Source organism: Osmerus mordax, chromosome 5 (assembly GCF_038355195.1).
Source record: "Osmerus mordax isolate fOsmMor3 chromosome 5, fOsmMor3.pri, whole genome shotgun sequence".
Taxonomy (NCBI): domain Eukaryota; kingdom Metazoa; phylum Chordata; class Actinopteri; order Osmeriformes; family Osmeridae; genus Osmerus; species Osmerus mordax.
In genome coordinates this window covers 3,703,864-3,725,004 of record NC_090054.1, presented here as the reverse complement: position 1 = coordinate 3,725,004, position 21,141 = coordinate 3,703,864, and the positions used below count along the sequence as shown (strand labels likewise).

The window sequence follows — 21,141 nt, the reverse complement described above, 5'->3', positions numbered from 1 at the left end:
GTGGTAGGATAGACAGGGTAGATATCAGTGTGGTAGGATAGACAGGGTAGATATCAGTGTGGTAGGACAGACAGGGTAAAATAGAGTGGGCAGGGTAGATATCAGTGTGGTAGGATAGACAGGGTAGATATCAGTGTGGTAGGATAGACAGGGTAGATATCAGTGTGGTAGGACAGACAGGGTAGATATCAGTGTGGTAGGATAGACAGGGTAGATATCAGTGTGGTAGGACAGACAGGGTAAAATAGAGCGGGCAGGGTAGATATCAGTGTGGTAGGATAGACAGGGTAGATATCAGTGTGGTAGGATAGACAGGGTAGATATCATTGTGGTAGGACAGACAGGGTAAAATAGAGCGGGCAGGGTAGATATCAGTGTGGTAGGATAGACAGGGTAGATATCAGTGTGGTAGGATAGACAGGGTAGATATCAGTGTGGTAGGATAGACAGGGTAGATATCAGTGTGGTAGGATAGACAGGGTAGATATCAGTGTGGTAGGATAGACAGGGTAGATATCAGTGTGGTAGGATAGACAGGGTAGATATCAGTGTGGTAGGATAGACAGGGTAAAATAGAGTGGGTAGATATCAGTATGGCACAGCTACCTCCAGAGAGGCCTTCCTCATAGACACACACAACATTTGACACCTAATCAAACTATGCTAATGGTGTTCCATGGTTGACTACTTTTGGCATCGTTTGATAAACACAAACCACAGGTCTGCTTTAGTCAATGTTCATCGGAGTGACAAACTGCTAAAGTGGACAAAATACATAAACACTGCATGGTCAGTGGTCTCCTGCATGAAATATTAAAGATAAATGACCTTTAACACATTGGGGAAATAAATAAATACAATATCTGCAGCAAATGCTATTTGTTCTGTGAACTACAGTACGTGAGGTAATCTCTTAATCCATTTCATGGATCCTTTTCAAAGATTCTCTATTTGGCTAAAATATCTAGGATCTATTGTAAAATCAAACCCATGTTTGTGTCTTTGACTAAACAATACTTTAAATCAACGCTGTGTAATGCTACATAACTATTCCACACAATGTGGTCGTTGTGGTTGTTTTGGACAACTGCTTTAGAACAGGCTCGCATCGCCAAAATGCAGCAATGATCCGGATGTGGTGGAGACCACAGCTTGACATGAAGAGCAGTATTTTAAAATCCGGCAGGTAGCGCTGTTGCCGTGTCCATCAACCCTCAATCCCCCCTTGAGGTGCGCCAACGTAGAGAAAAGCGCATCAGTTTGTGTCCGTGTGTGTTGAATAGAAGCCGCAGCATATGTGTGTATGACAAGCAGGACGATGATAGCTCTCCCCGGATACACTGGATATTTCTTATAGGCTAGCTGCGCTGTCTCCCGCTCTATGGCCGTAACCATGTACGGCGATGGAGAGGGCACCGTTTGGGACCGGGTCGGGCGCCCGCGGAGGGACTGCATGTGTTACCTTGGACCCCCCACTACGCTGATGCCCATGTAAGAACCATTCACTCTGTATACGGAAATCAGACTACTGCGAATGGACGACGGCGTTTGACGATAACAGAGTAGAACTAAAACTGTCTTTTGTAATTAATGCTCGTAGTACAATACTCGTTAGTTTAAGGACTATCAAGAGCGGCAAAATAAAGTATCCCAAAAATCTAACCTATTATATATCTAGGCCAAAAGGTAAACTTAAAAAACAACACACACACAATTGCAGACACCTGTGCCATAAGTAACTGATCAACTCTGTTCACGTAGAAACGGTGTAACCGCAGACCATAGAGGCTGACCTATGAGAACCCTTTACTCCGTGTTGGAATGTTATTTTATGTTCGGTTGTACGTGACGCGGTTGCAACGCCACAGTAACGAGTTCGTCTCCTTAAATCATTTTGTTTCTCAGCACCGCAGGGTGGCCTGCTCGCAGAAGAATGACACAAATAGGACCTTGTTTAACAAGCTCTAGACGATGGTGACTGGCTGCTATTTTCTGTACACAGCAAGATGACCAGTGGGTTATGTGCTCGAGTGCGTACACGCCGCCTCGGCTGTCACAAGCGCTTCACCCTCGTCTTTCAAAATCGTTTCTAATCGATTTATTCATTCGTTACCAAATCCACCGTACATATCTTTACTTACTCATCTTAATGGTGGGTTAGCATGGCGCAAGTACAGTATACAGCGATGCAGTTGACTAGTCACTTTCGTTTAGTGTCTCCCTTTCTCAACATCTCCGTAGCGCGAGGCCAGTGAGGGATGATTATTTCCCTCTCCATGCGCTCCCTGCAGCGGCGCGCGCGAATGTGGGTTCCACTGTTGGAGGAACACTGGCCGTTGCCTTCCTTCCTTGTGGTCTTTATTGTCTGCTATGGAACTGAAATTATTCTAAACAGCCAAATACCACCCTTCCATGCCCACAACCGCTTATTTGTTATGAACGGGCCTCCTCCTTTTGCCAAATGGTCTCACCTCGTGCCAAAGATTCCCGCCTCTCTCCTAACCGTCGCGCCCGCACCCCTTGTGTTCTCGCCTTTTCCAGCGGGATGCGAAGGTCTCCCGACGTCAGCCCCAGACGGCTATCGGACATCAGCCCCCAACTGAGACAGCTGAAGTACCTGGTCGTGGACGAAGCCATCAAAGAGGACTTGAAGTCGTCCCGTTCCGTGGAAGACATCAACAGCGCGTCCATAGAAGAGCGTATTCTGAGGATCACCGGTTACTACGGATACCAACCTTGGAATGCAGTCTACAAAAACAGTAAGTCAAAGAGCGCTTTTGCCGGTTTGTAATGGCTATGCGGGGTCATTTTTTGGTCTGCTTGTCACTTGAATGTGGAAAACGTGCAGTGATCCTGTGGCACAGTTAGGCAACTGAAGTGACCTACATTAGTCTTTTTTTGAGACAAAGTGTTAGCTGTTTCCAAGAGCAGTCTGGAGCCCTTTTAAGATAATTAGCTGCATCAACTCATGAAACAGCAATTAGTCTGTGAATTACAGTGCAGCATATTTTTCATGAATTAATCACCTAGCTAATTACCATAGCTGTTGGAGAGGTACTTGAGAGGAGCTTGTACTGACAAGGTATTGAACCAGACACACATGCTAAGTTGGCAGATAGACAGACAGACAGACAGACAGACAGAAAGGCAGACAAGCAGGCGGAGAAGGACATGGTAAGACAGATAGATAGACCTACAGACAGACAGACAGACCTACAGACAGACAGACAAGCGTTTCAGAACACAACAGGCATCCCCCTGGGGGACTGAGCTTGTTCTCCACCGCAGGAACAACCCAGGCATCCACACCAGGCATCCTCATCCACACGGCAAGGAACAAAGACACTGGAACAGGGTTTTAGTTGCCTGTAGCCCATCTGAAAATATTATGCAAGCTGTCAGTTCTGCCTTCCTCCATGCCTATGGTCTTCTTCGTAAACATCTCAGCGTGGAAGCTGGAGTGTTCAGAAAGGCGTGCTGCTCCAGGATGGAGACAGGTCGACTGGCTCCCCCCTCAGCGAGCAGCCATGCCGTCTGTTGTGGTGTTGATTCACTGGTGCCTTTGTGAGCGTCCTGCGGAGAACCCTCGGAGAGACTCAGGAGGCGTGAAATGAGGCAGGGTTTAGATTTAGTCATTTAGCAGACGCTCTTATCCAGAGCAACTTACAGTAAGTACAGGGACATTCTCCCTGAGGCAAGTAGGGTGAAGTGCCTTGCCCAAGGACACAACGTCATTTGGCACAGCCGGGAATCGAACTGGCAACCTTCAGATTACTAGCCCGCTTCCCTAACCGCTCAGCCACCTGACTCCCTACATTCAGGGAGGGGGTGATGAACTGCCAGGGACAGACATAACTACTGGGGAGAAACCAGGGGGAGAGACCAGAGGGAGAGTCCAATGGGCTCGGAGAGACCAGGGGGAGGGAGAGACCCACGCCATTGAATTAATAGCGTAATAGTAGCTCAGCTGGCTAAAGCGATGTTTCTGAGAGGTGGTCTTCGTGTGCGTGAGTAAGAGGACCCTGGTAAGGAAGTAGTGAAGTAGGGAGGAAGGAAGCGATGAGTGAAGTGATGTCACCTGTACAGAGACTACTGGTACTCAGTTAGTCTGCCTGAGATGGTCTCTCTCTGGGACTGGTGTCTCTCTGGGTCTGGTCTCTCTCTGGTAACCTTCCTGAGACAGTCTCTCTCTGGTTCTGGTCTCTCTGTGCAGGGTCTACTGGTAGTACTGGTAGCCTGCCTGAGACGGTCTCTCTCTGGGTCTGGTCTCTCTCTGGTAACCTTCCTGAGACAGTCTCTCTCTGGGTCTGGTCTCTCTGTGCAGGGTCTACTGGTAGTACTGGTAACCTTCCTGAGACAGTCTCTCTCTGGGTCTGGTCTCTCTGTGCAGGGTCTACTGGTAGTACTGGTAGCCTGTCTGAGACAGTGTGTCCTGTTGCTGTTCCTCGGGGAAGCTGGACGCATTAGAGACCATCTGGACAGGCCTTGATGAGGAGGCTGACAGTAGGGCAAATTTAACATAGTAGGGAGAGAGAGAGAGTGGTGGAGTTTGCAAGAGAGAGGGAGTTGTGGGGTTGGAGAGGGAGAGAGTGGTGGGGGTTGAGAGAGAGGGAGATAGAAAAAGAAAGAGAGCTAGAGAGAGAGATAGAAGCCTTAGGCCCTAGTGTGTCTAGCACTGCTCTATTAGGTCAGCTAATGTAGAGCTGCATGCACAGGACTAGCTTAGCCCATCACTAGCTTAGCACACCACTAGCTTAGCACATCACCATCTTAGCACATCACTAGTTTAGCACACCACTAGCTTAGCACATCACCATCTTAGCACAGGACTAGCTTAGCACACCACTAGCTTAGCACAGGACTAGCTTAGCACAGGACTTGCTTAGCACACCACTAGCTTAGCACATGACTAGCTTAGCACATCACTAGCTTAGCACATCACTAGCTTAGCACATCACCAGCTGAGCACATCACTAGCTTAGCACATCACCAGCTGAGCACATCACTAGCTTAGCACATGACTAGCTTAGCACATCACTAGCTTAGCACATCACTAGCTTAGCACATCACCAGCTGAGCACATCACTAGCTTAGCACATGACTAGCTTAGCACATCACTAGCTTAGCACATCACCAGTTTAGCACAGGACTAGCTTAGCACACCACTATCTTAGCACATGACTAGCTTAGCACATCACTCACTCTCCCCCTCTTTTCCCCCCTCCCTCCCTCTCTATCTTTTCCCTACCTCTCTCTTTGTGTCAGTGTAATTGCTTTCTAAAGCAGATAGATAGTGTGGTCCTTTGTGTTTTCAGTAATTTAAGGTTGTTTAATGGCTAGCAGAGTGCAGGCCGAGATGTGATCCTGAACAGATCCTCGTGCAAATGTGTATGTGTGGTATGTACTTATGTGTGTGCATGTGTGTGTGTGCATGCGTGTGTATATGTGTGAATGCGTGCATGCATGTGTGTGTGTGTGTGGGTCAGGGGACGGGGGCTGACGTGAGGCTGAATGGTCCAGTTGTGACAGATCCTGGTCAAGGGAAGCAGTCACACACATACATTTACACATGCACACACACATACACACACGCGCACACACACACACACGCACACACACATTCACACACACACATTTACACACACACACACACACATACATTTAAACATGCACACACACACACATGCACAAACACACACACGCACACACACACATACACTTACACACGTACACTCGCATGCACACACACAAATGCACACAAACACAATCAAATACTTAGAAACTCAAAAACAAATTTATACATACACATACATACACATACACGTGATTACACTGTTGTTACATACTTCCCTTTCGGTAATACCTGAATGGTGTTTTCTCTTTAAGGCTTGACAGACAGCCATTCACTTTCAAATGGCTCTAGGGTTTACTGCCTCGTATAACAGAGGCAGGGCCTTTACAAACACCTCTACACATCCCCTCTGTTTCTCAGGCTTTATCTCGGATTCTCTCTCTCTCTCTCTTTCCCTCACTCTCCCTCTCTCTCTATCTCGCTCTCTCTCTCTCTGTCTCTCTCTCTCTGTATCTCGCTGTTTCTCCCTGTCTGTCTGTACAGTAGGTGTACAGCAGTAGCGATGCAGCTGCATGTACAGCACTGTTTCATGGAGTGTGTTAGTGTGTGGTGTGTGTATGGTGCAGCAGATGCCCAGTCAAGGCGATGGTTGAGAGTGTGTGTGTGTGTGCATGGTTGAGTATTATGTAACTAGATAATATGCATTATAGAGGAGATGCAGAGATCTACAGACACCTGCTCTCTGAGCTTAGGATGCATGCTGGGTAGTCTCTCCATTCCTTCCTTCCTCCCCCTCTCTCTCTCTCTCTCTCTCTCTCTCTCTCTCTCTCTCTCTCTCCCTCCTGTTCTCTACGTCCTGCTCCCTCTCATTATGAGGACTCCTCATCATCCTCCTCATCCCCCTCCTCTTCTACTCCTCCTCTCCTCTCCTCCTCTTCTCTCCTTTCTTGTCTTCTCTTCTCTCCTCTGTTCCAGATTCAAAGAGACTGATCCCGAGAGGTGAATCTCATCAAAAGAGGAAGTGAGCTGTGCTGGAAGGGTGGTGCCTCTCTCCAGGAGAGTATCCATACAAATGGCTTGGTCTCTATCTGTTTAGCGCTGATTAATGTGTTTACTTGAAGAGTTACTGAAAATAAAGAGCAAAGCTTTCCCACCAGAGGATACACACACAGTCACATGCACAGACATGGACATGCACCCACACACACCTATTCATCGTTTACCTGAGACATCAGTTGGGCTCTCTCCTCTGCTCATTCCTCCCTGTAATTCAAATGCACCAATTTAATCCTCATTTCCTCCATTTCCTCTCTTTCTTTGTTCTATCAGTCCCTTTCTCTGTAGAGTATAGTACCTCTCTTTCTCTGTAGAGTATTGTACCTGTCTTTCTGTTCCCTCTCTCTCACTCTCTCTCTCTGTGGTTGATAATAGGGTTTGGGGTGATGGAGATCATCTCGGTGGCGGCGCGTGGGTAGGAGGGGGGGGGTCTGGTCCTCTCTCCCTCTCTCGGTGGGGGGTGGGGGGGTGGGGTGGAAGGGGGCATAGGGAATAGGGACAGGGAGGACTGGGCCTCACAGATACAAGCAGGGAGACAACACAAACACAAAGAGAGCTGAGGAGACGAGGAGTGTGGAGAGGAGCAGAAGAGAGGAGACGAGAGGACAGGAGGGAGCTGTGTGTGGGTGGTTGGGTGACAGGTGGGAGGGAGCAGAGCTGTCATCCTGTCTGAAGAGACAGACACTGGGGACAGGAGCAGAAGAGAGGGCCACAGAAACACACAGGGCAGGAGATAAGGAAAGACCTGTCTTGAAAGGAGTGACCAAGCCACAGAGACACACAGGGCAGGAGATAAGGAAAGACCTGTCTTGAAAGGACTGACCAAGCTACAGGACGACAGAGAGACAGGGGTGAGGAGGGATGAGGCTGACAGAGGGATGAGGCAGAGATGAGGAAGAGAGATACGGCAGGTATGAAGATGAGAGAGAGAAAGAGATGAGGTAGGGATGAAAGTGAGAGAGAGATAAGACAGGGATGAGGCTGAGAGAGATGAGACAGGGATGAGGCTGAGAGAGATGAGACAGGGATGAGACTGAGAGAGATGAGACAGGGATTAGGCTGAGAGAGAGATGAGACAGGGATGAGGCTGAGAGAAATGAGATAGGGATGAAGCTGAGAGAGCGATGAGACAGGGATGAGGCTGAGAGATGAGACAGGGATGAGGCTGAGAGAGAGTTGAGACAGGGATGAGGCTGAGAGAGATGAGACAGGGATGAGGCTGAGAGAGATGAGACAGGGATGAGGCGGAGAGAGAGATGAGGCTGAGAGAGAGAGAGAGCGAGAGCGAGAGAGACAGAGAGAGAGAGAGAGAGATGAGACAGCGATGAGGCTGAGAGAGAGATGAGGCAGGGATGGGGTGGAGAGAGAGATGAGACAGGGATGAGGCTGAGAGAGAGATGAGACAGGGATGAGGCTGAGAGAGATGAGGCTGAGAGAGATGAGGCTGAGAGAGATGAGGCTTAGAGAGAGAGAGAGAGAGAGATGAGACAGCGATGAGGCTGAGAGAGAGAGAGATGGGTCAGTCTTCACCCTGACCCAGTCTTCATCATGACCCAGTCTTCACCATGACCCAGTCTTCACCCTGACCCAGTCTTCACCCTGACCTAGTCTTCATCATGACCCAGTCTTCATCATGACCCAGTCTTCACCATGACCCAGTCTTCATCCTGATCTTCATGTCCTGTTCTGGCTGTAACAGGAAGTCAAGGAGGTCAGGAGGGATCTGCAACGGACGTTCATCTGCATGTTATTATGTTGTTGAAGTACGTGAGAGTCTGGCTGGATGATATCTAGCAGAACACCCATGAGAGGGCCAGGGAGATGGGATGAGCTGAGCTGGGATCTGTGTGCGTGAGTACCCATACAAGTGTTCAGAAAAGCAATGAATACAAGATGAAGGGTGCTGGATGTTTGGGTCAAGTACTTGTCAGACTGGAGGACACAGCTCCTTCCAGGAGAGTAGGATCTGGGGGAGGGCAGGATGAGGGCAGGACGAGGGCAGGACGAGGGGGGGGGATTATATATCTGCTTCCAAACCCATTTAACGAATTAAACTCATATTAGTTATGGATATGCTTGCTCTCAGCAAGGCGCGCTATTGTTATCTCACATATATATATTTATTTATTATTCTTAACAGCAGGGGTGCTGCTGGTGTTTCTGATTGGCTGCTAGGAGGCATTTAACTCTAGCTCGAGACAGCTCTCAACTCGGCAGAAAACTTCTGTCTGTATGCCTGCACCTCGTCCATTAATTGCATAGCGTGACAAGTTATCCCTTCTCTGCATGAGAAATTCAAGGAGTTGTGTGAGAGCGTGTGAACTGGTCTCACGGTGAATGCGTGAGACTTGAGAGCCCTGTGCATAGTAGCTACAGTTGACAAAGAATACAGTCCAGGGTAGTGTTATCTTGGGAAATGCTCTGTCTATATCCTCAATGTTGCAGCTGTTTTTCAGTTTTCTCACATTTCAAGCTTATTTCCATTTTTGGACACAGATGGTATAGTTTGGATGGTATAGTTTGGATGGTATAGTTTGAATCGCATATATATTTAAAATATACAGAAATATTCATTTGAAAACCTAAGTACACCCTTGAAAACTCTCGTCTTTCTCTAAATATTTGGATATTTAATATTAGTTTATATATCAATAGGTTCGGTGGTGATCCTCTCTAGTTTACATAACCTTGCTTCCAAACTCACCCATTTAAATAATGTAATGATTATTTTGGTATTATTTATTTAAGGAATTCTTTGCTTCTTCCAGTCTCACCCATTTTAACTTTTGATTTCTGTCTTTATTAGCACCTTTGTTCCTCTGTTCATTTTGAACCTTCGTTTGCCAAGGTTACATGGAGTGTGATTCTTGTAATCATGGACATGAGGAAGTCAGCTGGAGCAGCAGACTGCTCCAGATCAGGCTGGCGACTAAAGAGGATAAATAATGTACACGTATTTGGAAAGGATGAAACCAGGTTGGGTTCAGTCCAAGAATTTCTAAGCATGTGTGTGATGTGCAGAACAGTTTGTGCGTGTGTACACTATAGCCTAAGATGCCCTTCCCAAATTAAGTTCACTACCAACACACACACACAATATCACAAATCTCTGAGTGGAGTTCCTCCATGTTAAGTATTTGTTGATACTGTATGCAGGTATGTTGGATTGCAGGTGTGTTGATATGCAGGTGTGTTGATATGCAGGTATGTTGATATGCAGGTATGTTGATATGCAGGTATGTTGAGTTGCAGGTATGTTGAGTTGCAGGTATGTTGAGTTGCAGGCGTGTTGGGTTGCAGGTGTGTTGGGTTGCAGGTGTTTTGATATGCAGGTATGTTGAGTTGCAGGCGTGTTGGGTTGCAGGTGTGTTGAGTTGCAGACGTGTTGAGTTGCAGGTGTGTTGAGTTGCAGGCGTGTTGGGTTGCAGGTGTGTTGATATGCAGGTGTTTTGATATGCAGGTATGTTGAGTTGCAGGTGTGTTGAGTTGCAGGTGTGTTGAGTTGCAGGCGTGTTGGGTTGCAGGTGTTTTGATATGCAGGTATGTTGAGTTGCAGTTATATTGAGTTGCAGGTGTGTTGAGTTGCAGGTATGTTGAGTTGCAGGTGTGTTGAGTTGCAGGTGTGTTGAGTTGCAGGTGTGTTGAGTTGCAGGCGTGTTGAGTTGCAGGCGTGTTGGGTTGCAGGTGTGTTGGGTTGCAGGTGTGTTGATATGCAGGCGTGTTGGGTGGCAGGTTTGTTTATATGCAGGCGTGTTGGGTGGCAGGTTTGTTTATATGCAGGCGTGTTGGGTGGCAGGTTTGTTTATATGCAGGCGTGTTGGGTGGCAGGTTTGTTTATATGCAGGCGTGTTGGGTGGCAGGTTTGTTTATATGCAGGTGGGTTGATATGCAGGTATGTTGATATGCAGGTATGTTGATATGCAGGTATGTTGAGTTGCAGGTATGTTGAGTTGCAGGTATGTTGAGTTGCAGGCGTGTTGGGTTGCAGGTGTGTTGGGTTGCAGGTGTTTTGATATGCAGGTATGTTGAGTTGCAGGCGTGTTGGGTTGCAGGTGTGTTGAGTTGCAGACGTGTTGAGTTGCAGGTGTGTTGAGTTGCAGGCGTGTTGGGTTGCAGGTGTGTTGATATGCAGGTGTTTTGATATGCAGGTATGTTGAGTTGCAGGTGTGTTGAGTTGCAGGTGTGTTGAGTTGCAGGCGTGTTGGGTTGCAGGTGTTTTGATATGCAGGTATGTTGAGTTGCAGTTATATTGAGTTGCAGGTGTGTTGAGTTGCAGGTATGTTGAGTTGCAGGTGTGTTGAGTTGCAGGTGTGTTGAGTTGCAGGTGTGTTGAGTTGCAGGCGTGTTGAGTTGCAGGCGTGTTGGGTTGCAGGTGTGTTGGGTTGCAGGTGTGTTGATATGCAGGCGTGTTGGGTGGCAGGTTTGTTTATATGCAGGCGTGTTGGGTGGCAGGTTTGTTTATATGCAGGCGTGTTGGGTGGCAGGTTTGTTTATATGCAGGCGTGTTGGGTGGCAGGTTTGTTTATATGCAGGCGTGTTGGGTGGCAGGTTTGTTTATATGCAGGCGTGTTGGGTGGCAGGTTTGTTTATATGCAGGTGGGTTGGGTTGCAGTTGTGTACTAACCTGTGCATGCTCAGTGAGTTAGGATTGTAACTTTTGGGTGACAGTCTCATCATGTACAGAGTCCTCCTGTATCTCTAACACATTCTTATCTGTCTGTCTGCCTGTCTGCCTGTCTGTCTGTCTGCCTGTCTGTCTGTCTGTCTGTCTCTCTGTCTGTCTATACGTCAACATCTGTCTGTCTGAATGTGTATGTATCAGTGTGTCTATCAGTGTGTGTGTGTCCCAGTGTATTTGTGTGGTTAGAGCAGTACATTATCGATATAGACCTTCACAGTGTTAGCTCTGGTTAAAACCAGGTCACACTGACACCAACACAGTCTGTATCAGTCCACCCCCCTCACACACACAGCACAACCTCCCCCTCCACACACACACACACGCACACACACACACACAGCACAACCTCCCCCTCCACACACACACACACACACACACACACACACACACACACACACACACACACAGCACAACCTCCCCCTCCACACACACACACAGCACATCCTCCCCCTCCACACACACACACACACACACACACAGGACATCCTCCCCCTCCACACACACACACACACACACACACACACACACACACACACAGCACATCCTTCCCCTCCACACACACACACAGCACATCCTCCCCCTCCAGACACACACACACACAGCACAACCTCCCCCTCCAGACACACACACACACACACACCACAACCTCCCTCTCTACACACACATCTGGGGGTATAGCAAGCAACATACAATACAAGGCAGGGAGCCAATAGACTAATAATCCCCCTGATGGACAGTACGATAGTACGGGGGAGATGGGGAGGGTGGAGGGCAGAGGGTGGCAGCAACACAAATAATACGACAACCATGAGTGAGCATAGGAGGATCCCTGTGGCATCCTATTACCGCCTTATTGGATGTGGCCCAATGAGCTTGAAGCAGGCTAACACAGGTGTAGTGATGCATGCAGCCAGAGTGCCGAGCCTGAACTAACCTTCACTCATACGCACACAATATCACCTCCCTGATGCACACACACACATGCTTAGAGAGTAAGGGAAGAGAGGGGAGGAGAAGAATGGAAGGAATACAAAGGAAAGGAGAGATTACAGGAGGGTGGAAGGGAGGATGGAACAGTAGAGGAGTGGAGATGAGAGGAGAGGGAGGGAGAAGACCAGAGAGGAGGGCAGGGGAGGGCAGGGGAGTGGAGGGTGGGAGAGGAGAGGAGAGGGGAGGGGAGGGCAGGGGAGAGGAGGGTGGGAGAGGAGAGGGGAGGGCAGGGGAGAGGAGGGTGGGAGAGGAGAGGGGAGGGCAGGGGAGAGGAGGGTGGGAGAGGAGAGGGCAGGGGAGTTGAGGGTGGGAGAGGGGAGGGCAGGGGAGAGGGGAGGGCAGGGGAGAGGAGGGTGGGAGAGGGGAGGGTGGGAGAGGAGAGGGGAGGGTGGGAGAGGAGAGGGGAGGGCAGGGGAGAGGAGGGTGGGAGAGGAGAGGGGAGGGCAGGGGAGAGGAGGGTGGGAGAGGAGAGGGGAGGGCAGGGGAGATGAGGGTGGGAGAGGAGAGGGGAGGGCAGGGGAGAGGAGGGTGGGAGAGGAGAAGAGAGGGGAGGGGAGAGGAGGGTGGGAGAGGAGAGGGGAGGGGAGAGGAGGGTGGGAGAGGAGAGGGGAGGAGAGAGGAGAGGAGGAGAGGGGGACGGCTGGGGAGGAGAGGGGAGGGGAGAGGAGGGCAGGGGAGAGTAGGGGAGAGAGTAGTGTTTGCCTATTTTCGCTTGCCTCTGCAACAATTTGGCCTACTTCTGTAGTTGTTTTGGAGAAAAAAATGCAAACACACACACACAAGTGCAGAAATAAACATACCCCTGTGACCACCTTGCTGGTCTTCCGTTTTTTAGGGTCAATAGCAGGTCTGTAGACTGGCAGGTAGCTAGCATAGGCCCAATATACTCCATATAGGCCCCAAGCAATTTTGTATGGGGTGAAGAGTGTGGGGGAAGGGGGTGCTGAGGGTGGCTCATGATAGTACTGCTAGAGGCAAACCAGCAGGGAGAGAGAGGGAGAGAGAGAGGAGAGGGAGAGAGAGAGGGACATAGAGAGGGAACTAGAGAGGGAGAGAGTGAGGGAGAGAGAGAGAGAGGGAGAGAGAGGGAGAGAGGGACATAGAGAGGGAGAGAGTGAGGGAGAGAGAGGGAGAGGGAGGGACATAGAGAGGGACATAGAGAGGGAAATAGAGAGGGAGAGAGTGAGGGAGAGAGAGAGGGAGAGAGTGAGGGAGAGAGAGAGAGAGGGAGAGAGAGGGAGAGAGGGAGAGGGACATAGAGAGGGAAATAGAGAGGGAGAGAGTGAGGGAAAGAGAGAGGGAGAGAGAGAGGGACATAGAGAGGGAGAGAGTGAGGGAGAGAGAGAGAGAGGGAGAGAGAGGGAGAGAGAGGAAAAGAGAGAGAGAGGGAGGCAAAGAGAGAGAAAGAGAGAGAGACCCTTTAACCCAGGCAGGAACGTGGCTCCTTTGTGCTGCCACACAGTTCTGTATAAAAGGTATGAACATGGGATGGGGGGTCGTTGTCGTGGCATTAAGCCAGCAGCAGGTAGTCACAGAGCTGAATCAACACTCTGGACGCTGATGTCAGGCCTCTGGTTCCAGGACGCCACCATGCTCTCTAACATCCCACACAGGGAGGCATCATGCCGGCTTTGTTTGGTCCGGTGGAAACAAGCAAAGCCACTGTAAAGAGGGGTCTTCTTAACAGCTGTATTGTGGGATGTTTTGTTTATAAAGGGCAAGATAGAGAGAGGGACAGAGAGAGACAGAGAGAGATTGAGAGTAGGAAAGAGGACTAAAGGGAGAGAGGAGACAGAAAGAGAGGAAGAAATAGATAGAGAGATAGGTGGATAGAGAGAGAGAAACAGGTGGAGAGAGAGAAAGAGATAGGTACAGAGAGAGATAGGTAGAGAGATAGGTGGAGAGAGATAGAGAGATAGGCGAAGAGAGATAGAGAAAAAGACAGAGAAAGAAGAGAAGAGAGTTAGTGGATGTTTGTGTAACAGCAACAACTACAACATCTCTCGCACAACTACAACCTCTCTCTCACAACTACAATATCTCTCGCACAACTATTATCTTGCTGTCCCTCCAGCACCCACACACATGCAAACACAGGGTTGTTGACTTAGCAGGAGAGGGTTGGTGGTTGATGGTTAACAAATACCTCCATCAGAGACACTGAGGGCCTCATGTACGTACATTCGCACAAGTAGCGTTATTAGCATTTAAACGCGCAATTGAATGGGACTCCTTCTCACTTTCTATGGATCAGCCACCAAAGTCTAAACAGCGATGACTGTTTGAAATGATCCTGATGCCAATATTTGTAATGTAGCGAGGAGTTTAACAACTGCTGGAATGGAATGTGAACGCTGAGTCGGAGATTCTATGTAATCTTTGATATCTTGCAGTAACTGTAATATTGCATGGCTCCTTAATCTGTAACGAGTAATGATTTCGTGGAGAATTTTTACCGCAAAATATAGGTGCACTTTCACAGGCGGTTTTTGTACATACCGCAGAATACATAATTAGGCGCACTTTACGCATCCCCTCCCGTCTCTTTATGGGAAACTTCCACTTTCCCCTGACCCTCCTGTGAATGCATATGCATGACACGGAAAAGCGCAATTTTTCATTGTCAGTTCCCCGACAGGCAGTCTGCGCTTTTAGCTCAGTGAGGCATGTTTGTACATACCTGCAATGCTTTTACGCGCAAATTGCGAAACATATATGCCTGAAACGAAATGGCCGCTAAAGCGTTAGTAAATGAGGCCCTGTCTGTCTCCCCACCTTCAAGAAAAGGCTCAAGACGCACTTGTTCCGGGAGTACAACGGCACTTAGGGATGATTTGCTGGACCTGATTTTAGTTTCTTCCAGGATCACAATGACTCTTATTGAGAGACTCAATATTTTTACGCCAATTTTACGGAATTTTATTTTACAAGCCGTTTTTCAATTGGTAAAATCTTGTCAGACCAGTAGGTAAGAAAGTAACAGCTAGCTGGCGTCAGTTACTTGTAAAATGCATAGATAATGTTTAACAGTAAAATCTCAATCTAGCTTGCACCTAACTAAGTTAAAACATATTTGAGTGTGCTAACATTAGCAATAACGTCAGCAAGTTTGAGGTGTATGCATAGGCTAACCATTAAATTAGCAGCACATTTCCCGTATTTAACAATGATTAAACATGGACTACCTGAAAGTGATGCACGGGCACCATCTCGCAGTCTCTTTCTTTCTTTTTTCATTCCCCTGACTCCTGTTATCGTTTTAAGCCCATTTTAGAAAAGTTGACCTAGCCTACTGTCAAAGTTCGTCAACCCAATGAGGGAAGGGCACCCACAGCGAGCTTGGGAAGTTTTGTTTTGTTGTTTTGGGGGGGGTTCACCATCGTAACTTTTTGTGAGCATTTAAATAGGCTACATCTCTTGTTCTGCCTGTTTTGTAATATACGTGTCTAATATTTCTATACTAAAACAATATCGGTATTATAAGTATTATAACTATGATTATTTTTCAGTTGGCTATTTTTTGGTGCCCCCTCAGGAGTTGGTGCCCTACGCACAGCGCGTAGTGAGTGTTATGGGAGCGGCGGCACTGGCTACTAGACTACACAAAAACTGTTTTTGACGTGATTTAACATAACATTTTGATCGAACGAGTTGTATTAAAGAACTCACATTAAGGAAAGTTAGGACTGCGTTCATAAAGTGATATAACATTTTAGTTGACGTTGTCCAGGGCCCCTTAGATGTCATGTACCCCTGGGCAAGTGCCCCGTTGCCCTATTGGTTAATCCGGCCCTGGGCCGGTTGCACATGCTGGGAGACCAGCGAGCAGCGAGTTGCAATAGTCCAATTTGGAGAGGAGAAGTGCTTGGACTAGCACTTGTTGCTCTTGTTGGTTAGTTGTAACTGATTTAAAATTCTTGTACTCGCTGTGAAATATATTATTGTTGCTTGCTTTTTCTACAGGTAGGGGAGACTAGATATGGTTGTAACACTTCTTTCTTCAGCACCTAAAACTTTTTTTTTAGCTACACGTCTGAAACTTTTAGGCAAAGTACCCATATTTGTCTACTACAAATGGCAACAATAAAAAAAAAAATCAACTATATCACAGACTTGTGAGATGATGACAAATACAAGGTGGTCCTTTGATACAACCAACCCCACTACCGGGGTAGGTTGTAACACATACTGGGGTAAGTTGTAACAAGTAGAAAAAATGCACAAAAAACAAGTGATATGCCACAACAACAGTTTTATTTTAAATGAATGGCTGCAACAATAAAATATGTGTGAATATGAAGTGTATGTGCATATTATGTGTGTTTGTGCATGCACACGTGTGTGTTTGTGTGTGCATGTCCATACGTGCACATTCATATGTATATCTGATGTTTTTCCCTTTTCGACGCTCCTCTTCCAATGCCAGCTTCACTGGTGTATCAGTGAGGATTTCCGAACGCCTCTTCTTCCTACTCCTACCTGTCTCTTTGGTTGTAACACTTTCAAAACACGTGTTACAACCATCCCCGCCACTGTCACCCATTGTTTAGCTAGCTGTGTTAGCATGGTGCTTTGAAATTAGCAGGAGGTTGATACACCATTCTTAACTAGAGAAACTACAGTTTGACCTGATATAACTCATACAACATTATCTACAACGGTAGAAGTACTAAACAAAAAAGTATATATTTTTTACTTTCTTACCTCAGAATTACATTTTCTGCTGTAGCTTCAGGATTGATAGCAACACAGACTAGAAAACCTCCATCCGAACCTGGGATCGTAAAGGAAGCCTGAGGAAACTGAAACTGTCACATGACTCTTGGTAGTGTTACAACTCTCCCCGTGTTACAACAATACCCAGTCTCCCCTACACTCTTGCGGATCATGTTGTTTAATTGTAACTTGTTTAACTACATGCTCTTGTGGTTCTGGCCTTTGGCACTTATTTACATTACATTTAGTCATTTAGCAGACGCTCTTACCCAGAGCGACTTACAGCAAGTAAAGGGACATTCCCGAGGCAAGTAAGGTGAAGTGATAGAGTCAGGGGAGATAGAGGCAGAGGAGCAGGGGAGATAGAGGCAGAGGAGCAGGGGAGATAGAGGCAGAGGAGCAGGGGAGATAGAGGCGGAGGAGCAGGGGCGATAGAGTCAGGGGAGATAGAGGCAGGGGAGATAGAGGCAGAGGAGCAGGGGAGATAGAGGCAGAGGAGCAGGGGAGATAGACGCAGGGGAGATAGAGGCAGAGGAGCAGGGGAGATAGAGGCAGAGGAGCAGGGGAGATAGAGGCAGAGGAGCAGGGGAGATAGACGCAGGGGAGATAGAGTCAGAGGAGCAGGGGAGATAGAGGCAGAGGAGCAGGGGAGATAGAGGCAGAGGAGCAGGGGAGATAGAGGCGGAGGAGCAGGAGCGATAGAGTCAGGGGAGATAGAGGCAGGGGAGATAGAGGCAGAGGAGCAGGGGAGATAGAGGCGGAGGAGCAGGGGCGATAGAGTCAGGGGAGATAGAGGCAGGGGAGATAGAGGCAGAGGAGCAAGGGAGATAGAGGCAGAGGAGCAGGGGAGATAGACGCAGGGGAGATAGAGGCAGAGGAGCAGGGGAGATAGAGGCAGAGGAGCAGGGGAGATAGAGGCGGAGGAACAGGGGAGATAGAGGCGGAGGAGCAGGGGCGATAGAGTCAGGGGAGATAGAGGCAGGAGAGATAGAGGCAGAGGAGCAGGGGAGATAGAGGCAGAGGAGCAGGGGAGATAGAGGCAGAGGACCAGGGGAGATAGAGGCATAGGACCAGGGGAGATAGAGGCGGAGGAGCAGGGGAGATAGAGGCAGAGGAGCAGGGGAGATAGAGGCAGAGGAGCAGGGGAGATAGAGGCAGAGGGGCAGGGGTAGGGTTGTAGGAGCAGGGGAAGGACAAGGAGTGAAGGAGCAGAAAGAGTCACAGAGTCATTCATAGAGACCCTATATTTAGACTTCATACAGGCACAATTACCGCTCAGGAATCAATCAGACCGGAGCAGCTGGTGGCCAGGACAAAACCCAGTCCAAACCGTTCGATGTTGCCTCAAATGGACGACCATTGATTAGCTTTTCTTCTCTGAAAAGGTTTTCATCTGGCGAGGCGGAAGAGAAAAGAGAATCCGAGCAGCTCTCTCCTGGTTCACCTGTTTTTATCAGGAGGCGAGCCTGCAGTCGATATCACATCGACATCAGCAGGCCTCAGATCTGAACCTCTGTTACCAGCGGTTACCGAGGAGCAGGAAGTGTGGCCTGGCTGTGTGAACCGGACTTGAGACAGGATGGCGGACTGGGATAGGAGGACTGGACTGATGGATCTGGGGTTACAAACCAATGATTGGCGGGTAGCTGAATGTGCTTGTTCTGATTAGACAGTAGAGAAGGAGAGGGAGGGAGTTAGAGAAAGTGAGAAACAGAGAGAAAGTAGAAAGAAAGGGAGACAGAGAGGGTGAGGGAGAAAGAGAGAGAGAGGGAGACAGAGAGAGGGAGACAGAGGGAGAGGGAGACAGAGAGAGGGAGAAAGAGAGAGAGGGAGAGAGAGAGGGAGTCAGAGAGAGAGGGAGACCACAAAAGGTGTGGTTGAGAAACATTTCCAAATGCAAACCAAATTGAAGATATGAAAGGCAACTAGAGACCAGAGAATCGTGGGTGTGAGATGAAATAAACTCTTTGTATGTTTCCCGGGTCCTCCTGGCCTCGTCTGAGAGTCGTCATGGTGACATCTCCAGCCAGGATCGTCCACGTGAGACTGGAGGACAGAGTTAGCAGCAAATGGATTGTCGCTCCACAGAAACATCAGAATCCTTTAGTGGTGAAGGTGCAGCGCTTGGTCTCTCCTCTCTGCAGGGTCTGTGGTGGCTGTGAGGTACTGAACGCTTGATTGCTTCTGGAGCTCAGGAACCGTGATGAAGCCCAACCGACCGTCTTCCTACTGGCCTGAGCGGTTAGCGCAAAGCAAACTTCTCTAGAGTAATACAATGTTGGTTAATAGGCACATATCCCACATCCTCTCCCTTTGTAATGTCGAGTTAGCTAATAGTATGACGGAGTTCAGTTATTGCTAAGCCAGTTCCATAGTATGAAAGATTTGACTAATGGCTTGCTTCCTGTTGCAGAAAGGACTTAGCAGTTATGACAGTCCGCTAGCCTTCCTAGTAAGTATGAGTTGGCTATGGGCTATACTTCTGTAGCTCTGCAACACTGACCGACTGGAACAGGTACATGGAAAGCAGGGTGGAAAGAGAATGAGGAAAATTGGAAAGTTATTTGCTAAGGGATTCAGTCATGTTTCGGACTTTCTCAACCCTTGGTCTACAGAGAGTGAGAGAGAGAATAGGGAAGAGAGAGAGAGAGAGAGGGAGAAATAGTGAGGGAGGGAGATAGGAAGAGAGAGAGAGATGAGGAGAGAGAGTGGTGGAGAGAGAGAGAGAGGGAGAGTGGTGGAGAGAGGGAGAGAGAGAGAGTGGTGGAGAGAGGGAGAGAGAGAGAGAGTGGCAGAGAGAGAGAGAAGCGAGAACGATGGTTGTGTTGTTTTCTCTCTGATCTCTGATCTTCTCTGTTGTAACAGAGCTGTACTTCTTTTGATCGTCTCGGTAGTAATGGTGCAGTAAACAGCCTCGCCAGAAACTGGCCGTCTGTCACAAACATCAGTTTGTCACAACATTGGTCTCATACGTACATCTCTTAGTAACAAAAAGAAGCAAACCAATGTACTGCAACATTTATTAGTAACCCAGAACCACGCTCCTGTGTGTAGTCTCACAAGCTGAAAGGCCCTGGTTGAAAGACTGTGTGTTTGTAAAAGCTGACCACCCCGCCCCCACCACTCCACTCCCCACCCCTGCCCTCATATCATGTCACTATCAGTCATGATTATAACCTTTCACCCCCACAACACACAGCATCTCAGTGGCCTGCGTGGCCATGCTCAGTCCTGTTCTCTCGGGGTCAGAGAACCAGGCAATTAGGGGAGCAGGAGAGAAGGATGAGAGTCGACAGCACACAGGGGGGGGAGGTCCTCGTCCCTTCTCCACCCATCCTCATCCCGCTCCTACTCTTCCTCCCAGTCCTCGTCCCTCTCTCATCACCACAAGGGGTTTGTCCACTGGCAACTCCCTCCCCTCTCTTCCTTTACTCTCTACCTAACTCCTCTTCCCTCCTTTTCCCCTCCTCTCCCCTCCTCTCCCCTGCCCTCCTCTAGCCTCCCCTCCTCTCCTTCTCTCCGGGGGAGACAGCGTAGAGCTAGCCTCCTCTCCCCTCCTCTCCCCTCCCCTCCTCTCCCCTCCTCTCCTCTCCGGGGGAGACAGCGTAGAGCTAGCCTCCTCTCCCCTCCTCTCCCCTCCTCTCCTCTCCGGGGGAGACAGCGTAGAGCTAGCCTCCTCTCCCCTCCTCTCCCCTCCTCTCCCTCCGGGGGAGACAGCGTAGAGCTACCCTCCTCTCCCCTCCTCTCCTCTCCTCTCCGGGGAAGACAGCGTAGAGCTAGCCTCCTCTCCCCTCCTCTCCCCTCCTCTCCCCTGCTCTCCCCTGCCCTCCTCTCCCCTCCTCTCCCCTCCTCTCCGGGGGAGACAGCGTAGAGCTAGCCTCCTCTCCCCTCCTCTCCTCTCCCCTCCTCTCCCCTCCTCTCCCCTCCTCTCCCCTCCTCTCCTCTACGGGGGAGACAGCATAGAGCTAGCCTCCTCTCCCCTCCTCTCCCCTCCTCTCCCCTGCCCTCCTCTCCCCTCCTCTCCCCTCTCCTCTCCGGGGGAGACAGTGTAGAGCTAGCCTCCTCCCCTCCTCTCCTCTCCGGGGGAGACAGCGTAGAGCTAGCCTCCTCTCCCCTCTCCTCTCCG

The 21,141-nt window shown here is 49.0% G+C and overlaps 1 protein-coding gene across 2 annotated transcripts in view; it reads left to right on the top strand.

Annotated features, from left to right (window-relative positions):
• Positions 1–1,381: 1,381 nt before the first annotated feature.
• The window catches only part of slc35f3b (solute carrier family 35 member F3b), a 70,438-nt gene continuing 50,678 nt past the window's right edge, over positions 1,382–21,141 (top strand). Inside the window, exons 1-2 of one of the 2 annotated variants that reach the window (XM_067236762.1) lie at positions 1,382–1,491; positions 2,542–2,759. In XM_067236762.1, the coding sequence (XP_067092863.1) occupies positions 1,382–1,491; positions 2,542–2,759 (328 nt within the window). The remainder of the gene's footprint in view (positions 1,492–2,541; positions 2,760–21,141) is intronic. The other variant, XM_067236763.1, reaches the window with a different exon arrangement.